At 35.8% G+C, this 10,349-nt stretch overlaps 1 protein-coding gene across 1 annotated transcript; it reads left to right on the top strand.

The window, feature by feature from the left end:
• Positions 1-1,295: 1,295 nt before the first annotated feature.
• On the top strand, positions 1,296-9,029 carry sec13 (SEC13 homolog, nuclear pore and COPII coat complex component). The gene is made up of 9 exons (XM_062415565.1): positions 1,296-1,419; positions 1,610-1,654; positions 2,805-2,920; positions 3,595-3,746; positions 3,952-4,085; positions 4,478-4,611; positions 5,330-5,450; positions 6,572-6,718; positions 7,992-9,029. Exons 1-9 carry the CDS (start codon positions 1,417-1,419, stop codon positions 8,100-8,102), a joined length of 963 nt encoding a protein of 320 aa, XP_062271549.1. The 5' UTR covers positions 1,296-1,416; the 3' UTR covers positions 8,103-9,029.
• Positions 9,030-10,349: the final 1,320 nt, after the last annotated feature.

Below are 10,349 nucleotides of genomic sequence, written 5' to 3'. Positions count from 1 at the left end.
CTTTGTTTCTCTGTTAATTAAAACTTAAACACGAGAGTTAATATAAATAAATATAAACACAGTGAGAGACCAGCAGATTTAACCCAGCAACATGGCGAGAGGCAGAGACACACAGAGCAACTTGACACTTACTGGGTTCAGATATAAATAGATGTCAGTTGAAGGTTTTCTGCTCGTTAGCGCCACCATGCGTAGAGAAACAAAGTCTCGCGAGATTATATTTTCAATGATTCAAGTGACAATTTTAATTAAAAAATATATATTTTTAAAACTTTAACTAAGTGTTTTTTGTGTCTAACTCTAATAAAACCTTAATAGTAGAGCTGTTACTTCATAAAACATTGTTATTTTGTTTTATATGTCGAAGAAAGCGCGAACTGGCGAAACAAACGGCTACAGATCTCGCGAGAGTCTAGAGTTAACGCTCAGATAGGTGTATGGAGGATGAAGCAGGCAACTAATAAATAAATAAATACAAATAAAAAATAATAAGAAATTAAATTATAAATGAATACAAATAAATACATTTAAATATAAATACATAGATAAATATATATTTTTTAATTGATATATTTATACAAGTAAATAAATAAAATATAAATAATACAAATAAATAGATAAAATAAAATATAATAATAAATAAAGATTAAATTATAAATTAATCTTTATTTTGTATAAATACAAATACAAATAAATAAATAAGTTTAAATATAAATAAATAAGTTTAAATAAATAAATATAAATACATAAATAAGTAAAACAATGAATTAGTTAATTAATTAAATGATAAATAAATACAATTATAAATAAATAAAGATTCTCTCAATTAAATTATTTTGCTTGAGGCAATGAAACAAAAAATATATTTGATTTTATCATTGAAAATATAACTAAACAGCTTTCTTTTAGGCTTTCCTAAAGTGACCCACAATATAGATAAAACAATAATTATGAAAATAATAATAAATAAAATAAAATTAAAATAAATAAATTAAAAAATATATATATATATAAAATAAAAATAAAAATAAAAATAAAAATAAAAATAAAAATAAAAATAAAAATAAAAATAAAAATAAAAATAAATAAATATTTTCAAAAATATTATTTTGACACATTTTTATTTATTATCTCCTCCTTTCTATTTCCTCCTCTGTTTCTCATTCTGTTTTGTATTGAATATAGCTGCCTTCCTCTCACTCCTCTTCCTCTGATCCCAGTGCTGCTGCCAATCATCATTGACTTTCTGACGCGGAACCTTTCGCTTCGTCCTCTTTTTGTTCCCCCGGTGCAGATTGAGGGCGGACCCGGTGGGAAGCGGCTTGTTGCCACGTCGGTGAACTTGTTGGATCCTGTGAATTAAAATCAATTAGAAATAAAAACCCACAGGATTATATCTGAGGATCAACTGCAGTCATGGTGAGTTTAATACCGGTTAATGTTAATCTACCGGTGAAACGTCCCGGTAACGTTTCCGGTTACCGGCAGCTGCTGACGTGTTAGGTGTTAGCATGGTGGCTAACAGCAGAATCCTAACTTATGTTTATATTTATATTTATGTATGTTTCTTTATGTTTTAACTCTGATTTATTGTGTTTGTGAACTGCAGGTTTCTGTCATCAACACGGTGGACACTTCTCATGAAGATATGATCGTAAGTTCTGTGTTTTAAGCTAAAAGTTGTTATTTATTACAGAAAGAGTCATTAAAATGTAATAAAATAAGATATAAATAATGTTACTTTATTAGTCTGACAGTCAGGAAATGTACTTTAGTGGAGCAGCAAAGTGGATAATAAGGAAAACAGAAAGAAAGAAATAGAAAAAAAAACAATCACATTATTTAAAAAAGACAATAATAGTAAATAAATATGGATAATATAAAGGTTCATGTTATATTATTGTTGCAGTTAATACTAAATACAGCTTCATATCTCCTGTCTGTCTGTCAGTGTCGTTACTGTAACATGACAACAAGTTAATATTTATACCAGCGGTGGAAAAACTGTGTTTGAGTATAATTTTAATGTATTTGTACTGTAGTTCTTCTATTTACTTTATACTTCCACTCCGCTATATTTCAAGTTGCTTCTAAAAGTTATAATGTATTACAGAGAGAGTAATTAAGATATAATGAGATAAGATAAGATAGTCCTTTATTAATCCCACAGTGAGGAAATTTACAGTATAGCAGCAGCAAAGTGGATAAAAAGGAAAACAGAAAGAGTATCAATAGAAAGAATAATGAATAATAAATAATAAGTAAGTACACAAGCGATAAAAAGACAATAGTAGTTAAAAAAAATATGGATAATGTAAAGGTTATCGGTAAATTATTGTTGCAGTTAATACTAAATACAGCTTCATGTCTCCTGTTTGTCTGTCAGTGTTGTTACTGTAACATGTTAATATTAATACAAGGTGGAAAATGACTCTTAAATACTGTGTTTAAGTATCATTTTGATGTATTTGTACTTTACTGTAGTATTTCCATGTGATGCTACTTTCTACATCTCAGAGGGAAATATTGTACTTTCTACTCCACCATATTTATTTGACAGCTTTAGTTACTTTTCAGATGAAGATTTGACATAATGGATAATATAACAAGCTTTTAAAATACAACACATTGTTAAAGATGAAACCAGGGTTTAACTACATCATCAGCTACGTAAACATTGTGTTAGGAGCCATTCAACAGGTTATTTAACATGTTGCATGTTTGGGTTTCAGATGGTTCTGGTAGAGGAAGTGTAGATTATTTTATTGCTTCAGGTCTTGACGTTTTGTTGTGTCTGGTTCCAGCACGATGCTCAGATGGATTACTACGGGACCCGTCTGGCTACCTGCTCCTCTGACCGCACCGTGAAGATCTTCGATGTCAGGAACGGAGGGCAGATACTGGTCGCAGACCTCAGAGGGTAAGGCTGGGCGATTATGGCAAAAATCTAAATCATGATTAATTGAACTTTTAAACTCGATTACGATTAATGAACGATTATCTCCACCCTTGATGAACAATTATGTATTTTCACAGTTTCTTTAGTTTTGTATTTTGCACTGCTGCCCTCACACACAGGAGGATCATTAGGGAGTGAAAATAATGATGTTTTATGGTGTGACGCTGTGGTTAATGTCTAGTTTACTTGATTAGAACTATGTAAAGATCATGGTTTGGGCTAAAATGATCACTGGAGACAAGTTTTCAACTTCCTTAACGATATGCAACCTTTGCTGTCATGGCAACAGTGAACACCACGATTAATTGACATGAGCAAGATTAAGTCGATTAGAGTTTCTAAATGTCGGTTTCGATTATTTTTCGATTAATTGCCCAGCCCTATCAGAGGGTAAGAAAAATAAGGTTTTACTCAAATAAACCAGGGAGCTTAAGCTAAAGAAATGGGCTCAGTCTCCTCACACCAACAAATAATTCCATCACTTTACATTCTTTTTGGAGATAAGTTTTCAGTAATAAGTTAAACATAATTTTCTGAGCTGTAACATTATTATCACATGTACGTTTTTTTTGTGTTACATTATCTGCTCCACATCAAGGGTTTCAAACTAAATTTGTGTCTCTCTCTTCATGCAGACACGAGGGTCCCGTGTGGCAGGTAGCGTGGGCTCACCCGATGTTCGGCAACATTTTGGCTTCTTGTTCCTACGATCGTAAAGTTATCATCTGGAAGGAAGAGAACGGAGCCTGGGACAAGATGTACGAGTACACCGGACACGATTCGTCAGGTCTGTGACTCTCTGGCTGCGTCCAGCTTTAATAACATTGTACTAGTTATTGTTTAGGTGGCTTGAATTTGTATCTCCATGTGTAATTCTTCCCTCAGTAAAGTCAGTTTTGTGTATTTAGATCCTCATTAACTACATTATCGTAATAGTATCTGGCTCTTGAGTCTTTGATCTTGTTTTTAACTCTTCCTCTGTGTCTCTACAGTGAACTCTGTGTGCTGGGGTCCGTATGACTTCGGTCTGATCCTGGCCTGCGGAAGCTCAGACGGAGCCATTTCCCTCCTCACATTCACTGGAGATCAGCAGTGGGACATCAAGAAGATCAGCAACGCACACACTGTGAGTTTATCAACCTGTTCTGTGTTTAATTTAGTTACTAAAAGACATAACAAACACGTAAATTCTCTTTTTTTGCCTATATTATCCACTATTCTGTGTTGGATTATCTTCTTTAAAACTATATGTACACCTGTAAATATGCAGTGTGACCTGAGCCACTTTTTCATGCTGCTAAAATACATTAAATAATTAAAATGTTCTGTTTCATTTCCATCACTGTGAGATGAAATGCTGTCTGTAATGTTTAAGATGTCTACATTACACTTTAGCACAGCTTCTTATTATTATTCTCTCTGTTATTGTTCTCCATTTACTTTGAGAGTGTTGGATACAGTAATCTGGGCCGGTGCTCTTTGTTTATTCATCCAGTTGTCTTTTTTTTCCTCCTGCAGATCGGCTGTAACGCAGTGAGTTGGGCTCCCGCTGTGGTTCCAGGCAGCCTGATCGACCAGCCGTCGGGACAGAAACCAAACTACGTCAAGCGCTTCGTCTCCGGAGGCTGCGACAACCTCGTCAAACTCTGGAAGTGAGTTATTGTTCAGTCCATTGAGCTCTACTGACATGTGCAGCTATTAGAGAAGGCAACTTTACTTATATGATGAATGTTAGGAACAAATCAAAAGTTAACCATCCTGTTGTCCTCGAGTCAAGGAAGGGAAGGAGGGAAGGAGGAAAGAAAGAGAGAAGGAGGGAGGGAGGAAAGAAGGAGGGAGGGAGGTAGGGGGAGGAATGAAAGAGAGAAGTAGGGAGGGAGGAAAGAAAGAAGGAAAGGAGGGAGGAAGGAAGGAAGGAAGGAGGAAAGAAAGAGAGAAGGAGGGAGGGAGGGAGGAAAGAAGGAGGGAGGGAGGAAGGAGGAAGGAAGGAAAGAAAGAAGGAAGGGAGGAAGGTAGGGGGAGGAAAGAAAGAGGGATGGGGGAAAGAAGGAAGGAGGGAGGAAGGAAGGAGGGAGGTAGGGGGAGGAAAGAAAGAGAGAAGGAGGGAGGGAGGGAGGAAGGAGGGAGGGAGGGAGGAAGGAAGGAAGGAAGGGAGGAAAGAGGGAACAGGGAACAGTCAAAACAGACGGGGTCAATTTGTCCCGGGACGACGACACGAAGGTTAAGGCAGTTTTATAAGTATATTTAAAGACAGTATATGATTAACAACATGACTGAAAACTACTAATGTGGACTGACACTGACTGAGTTTGTCATTCAGCAAAGTCTTTGTTTTCTCGTCATCACTGATTGTCTCTTTCCCGCCTGCAGAGAGGAGGACGGTCAGTGGAAGGAGGATCAGAAGCTGGAGGCTCACAGTGATTGGGTGAGAGACGTCGGCTGGGCTCCTTCGATCGGTCTTCCCACCAGCACCATCGCCAGCTGCTCTCAGGTGAGATTTAACAGCAGCGAAGGGATAAGAAATCGAGAAATGATACACTTTTTTTCTGCTCCTCCTTATCAGCAGTGCTTTTTTAAAACAACTAAATTAAGTCTTAACAATCTGGCAGGTGTTTAATAAATTCAAGATGAAATTAAAAATGTCTTTTAAACCCTTTTAGATCACATCCCCACTCATAGTATGCTCCTACTTAACAATATATGCCAATAAATCCCTTTCTTTGTGTTCTTATATCATAATCTGATCATGTTTTCTTCCTTGGGAGCAAAATAATAACCCAATAATATCATGATATCCAACCATCAATCAATATTTAACTTTTAGCAGCACACAGACCACAGAGCTATAAGCCACACCCACTAATTAATGGTCTAATTAAATGTGAATTTGATTTAAATCCCTCTTATAACTCTACACAGCCTGAATATTCAGTCTCACAGTGAAATACGTCACAGTACAGAAGTTTCAGACGCTCTAACTCGGGTGTCAAACATCCAACCTACGGGCCAAAACCTGCCCACCAAGTGTTTCAATCTGGCCCACTGGATAACTTTCCATAAAATGCACCTTTATTTTCACTCGCCTTTCACAATCAGTAATCGGCTTTGCATCTTCCTGTGGACGTCCAACTTGAGATAATTAATCCTTAATCACATCGCAAGTCAACTTTTTCCTTGGTGGGCTTAGACACATTTTATCAGTATCTAATAAGGATACCTCTAGATGGTTTATTATAGTAAAGTTATTATATGTATTATATATTATTTATAGGTTATTATGCAATAGTTTAACTGGTCCAGCCCTGTTGAAATTAAATTGGGTGTGTGTGGCCCTGGAACTAAATTGAGTTTGACCTCCCTAATCTAACTTCTGTTTTTGGAGACTTTATTAAGCGTAGTTCATTTATTTTGCCACTAGGTGGAGCCAGACACAACATCACAGCAGATAACAGAGCCTCATAAAGAAAGACTAATAATGTTAAACTGAGCTTCTCTAGAGGAGGTTTCATCTACTTTTATATGTTTTTTTTTTAATTTTCTGATGATGAATGTAAATAAAAGTCAATATATAGTAAAAAAGAGTTTCCTTTCTTCCTCTCCACTTTCTTCCAGGACGGACGTGTGTTCATCTGGACGTGTGACGACCCTGCAGGCAACACCTGGTCGGCCAAACTGCTCCACAAGTTCAACGACGTCGTTTGGCACGTCAGCTGGTCCATCACCGGGAACATACTGGCTGTTTCTGGAGGAGACAACAAGGTAAAGTTTAGATACTGTATATATATCTAAAGTTAAATTAGTGTTTTTTTCTCACGTTGATTATGGGAGTTGACTGGTTAGAGACGAAAAAGAGGAAGTCACTTTCATTTTTGAGATAAAGCATCTTATTCTCACAGTAAGCAGAGGTCTATGTCAGTGCTTCCTGCAAAAGAGGGAAATAATAACAGATAAGAGGAAATGTATTACAGCAGAAACAAGTCAAATATTATGTAACCAAAATTATAAAGTAGTGGACGATGAGAACAAGCAGATCTAACTAATCTTTAATCGCCATGTAAGATAAACAGGCAGCATTGTCCTTAATCAGTCTTCCTTTTTAAAGCTGCTCAGATCATAAACTAACTAGAGCTAAAGTTAAATATGTGATCGTTAATGTCGTCTAACAGTAATTATAATCAAACACACTCAAGACAAATAATATAAAGGATACTTTTTGGTATTTCAAAGCACAAATTAGGTCTAACATTAAAGACTTCACATACAGTCCAACATAAAGTTCCCATTACATAATAAAATCTCTGGGAATGACGATTGGGAATATTCTGATATCCAAACAGCAGAGGTAGCTGTTCTGCCATCCTGTAGGGGGCAGTGTTCATATCCACAGCAGGTGACATACAGTATAGTCATTAAACTCAAATACACATGTATAAATAAAGTAAATAATCATATAGTCATTGTCTTTCATCTCCCTTAGAAACAGTGACAAACCAAAAGGGAAAAATCCTGAATATTTACTGAAGGTTTTATTTAGTTTCAAATCAATCAATCAATTAATGAATCAGACTTTATTAGTGTAGCACTTTTCATACAAAGTGCTTTACACAATAAAAGCACGAAAAACATTAAAACCCACAATGACTGTGTTATAATTAAGTAACATAAGCGAATAAAACTAGAAGTGTATGGTGAAGGTATTAAAAGATAAGAATAATAAGAGAATAAAATAAAACAATTAAGAGGAGATGTAATGAAGTAAAACCAAAACATGAAAAGTAGGTTATGAAGAGGAAAATAATCAAGAATAGAATAAAAAGGATAGACCAAATAGTAAAACAGGCTAAAAGAAAGAGAAATAAATAAAGTTAAATTAAAAGCCAGGTTAAAAATATCACTACTGCTGCCTTCAGGTCTTCAGGAAAGCTGCAGAAACAAGGATTATAGTAACAGCAAAGAAAGAGAACATGGCAGATGTTTCACTATAGATTGATTCTACTAAATCTCTCTGACTCTGTGTGTGATTCGTCTGCAGGTGACGCTGTGGAAGGAGTCGATGGACGGTCAGTGGGCGTGTATTAGCGACGTCAGCAAGGGCCAGGGAGCCGTCTCCACCATCACAGACACACAGCAGACCGAGCAGTGACACACATCAACACACACACATGAACACACACAACGACCCCAATCTTAATTAAGATGAATTAAGTGTTAAAAAAACAAGCCGGATGATTCAAACGTTGTCCAAACTGATCGAGCTCGGCTGTTTGATGATGACACAATGATATTTTGAGTTATATTCAGGAGTTCAGGAGTAGATATTCCTTAAATTTTATCACAAAGGGAACGATAAATTCTCTTAAAAAAACTGAGAATCACCACATAATGTTCGGCTTATTTTCCCTTTTTGATAAAATCTGGAAATAGAATCAGATGCACTCCAGTCCTGTTTATTATAATTTCTCTGCAGTTTAGTTTTTGTACATTAACACTCGTCCAAACACAAACTCTTCCCACCGGCCCACGATGCTCTTCTCCTCAAAAACATTCCTCCTCCATCAACGGAGAACCAGAAACCTGAACCGCCGCCATCGCCAGGATCGTCCCACCGGTCGACTGACTGACTCTCAGCTTGTCTTCTGTTTGTTTGGTTGACCTGAAATTACTCAACAAGCTTTTTGTTCTTTGGGACAGAAAAGTTCCTATAAAGTATGAAACACTTTTTTCTTTCTTTAATATGTAATTTGCATTTGTTGTTAAACCGTCTTCACTGCTCAGACTATAATTGTTTTCAGAGTGAAACATCAGCAAAAGAAATGACTTGACTTGTGTGAATTAATAATAAATACATGATTTTATTTAGGAAACTATTGAAGAGTCTGGCAGTGATTAAAAAAGAAAGAAAGTTAACAGTAACTTAATTGCAGTACATTGCAACCAAAGGGGGAATAAATCAATATGTTGCCATAACAACCATGAATGGAGTTTCTTTGACTTTTCTTCCAGCTGTAAAATCAGAACCATGGATGTGTTTTTCATATTTGATGTAATTAAATGACTATAAATATTGAAAAAGAAATGTCCTGTTTCTTCTTTTTTTTTCCTTCTCCTGCAGTCTTTATTTATATATGAAAATAATTAAAATGCAGAGGTGGCAAAAGTACTTATATTCTGTACTTTAGTAAAAGTAGAAGTACTGATTCAAGTTTCATACCTTCAGGGGGTCAGCCTCACCCCTCCACTGCGCGTTGGGGTTCAATCCCCTCTGGCTCTGCCAACACTAGCAGGTTTTCGGCTGTCCGACAGAAACTTCTGCATAGTTTATTTATTTATGGGTTTTTTTGGGGGGTTTTTTGGTCCCTCTGTCTGGGCCCCCCCTTGCCATTTGGACCCTAGGCATGTGCCTAGTTTGCCTTTGCGTTAGTCCGGCTCTGAATGTGATTAAAAACTTTGATAACCACTGAGTACATAGAACAAATCTGATTAACATATCTCATCAATTGCTTTTGTAATTAATTATATAAATTGTAAATAGACTCTGTGGACAACCTGTATTGTCTCAGAAATAATCGCGATAAACGATATTATTGTCGTCTAACAGTATAAATTATAATCAAACACACTCGAGACAAGAAATATAAATTATACTTTTTGGTATTTCAGTGCACAACATACATACAAACCTGGGTCTAACAGTAAAGATTTAACATACAATCCAACATAAAGTTCCCATTACATTATAAAATATCTGGGAATGATTGGGAATATTCTGATATTCAAACAGCAGAGGGAGCTGTTCTTCTGTCGTCCTGTAGGGGGCGATGTTCATATCCACAGCAGGTGACATACAGTATATATATTGAAGTCATTAAACTCAAATACACATGTATAAATAAAGTAAATAATCATATAGTCCTTGTCCTTCATTTCCCTTAGAAACAGTGAAAAACCAAATGGGGAAAATATTAAAATAGGTTGTTTTAACAGGCAGCAACCCCATGAATCATACTTTGTTTGTGTTGCACTTTTCATACAAAGCGATGTAACACAAAGTGCTTTATACAATAAAAGTACAACAATGACTGTTAATAATAATGACTGAATAGAAACAGGATCTGAAGAAACGCTAGTCATAATTCTCAGGTTTCTGTAATGAATAAACAAGATAAATAATAAAATAACAGGAACTAAAGTGAGTAAAACCATAAGTGTAAGATGGTGATCTTAAAAGATAAGAATAATAAGAGAATACAATAATATTTTAAAATATTATCGTGTCTTTTACAGGCGGGGAGCTCCGGTCCTCTGAAATGATGCCAACGCGGAAGTAACTTAAAACTGCATTCTATCAAAAGACCACCAGGGGGCGACTGTTTTGGTGTCAAAAGGACTT

This window comes from Scomber scombrus, chromosome 3 (assembly GCF_963691925.1).
Source record: "Scomber scombrus chromosome 3, fScoSco1.1, whole genome shotgun sequence".
Taxonomy (NCBI): Eukaryota; Metazoa; Chordata; class Actinopteri; order Scombriformes; family Scombridae; genus Scomber; species Scomber scombrus.
This window is presented reverse-complemented; position numbering and strand designations above follow the sequence as displayed.

Excerpts from the sequence above, each read along its gene's own strand:
- sec13 (XM_062415565.1), top strand. Across the intron at positions 2,921-3,594 it reads CTGGTCGCAGACCTCAGAGG|ACACGAGGGTCCCGTGTGGC; the intron begins GTAAGGCTGGGC and ends CTCTTCATGCAG. Across the intron at positions 5,451-6,571 it reads CCATCGCCAGCTGCTCTCAG|GACGGACGTGTGTTCATCTG; the intron begins GTGAGATTTAAC and ends ACTTTCTTCCAG.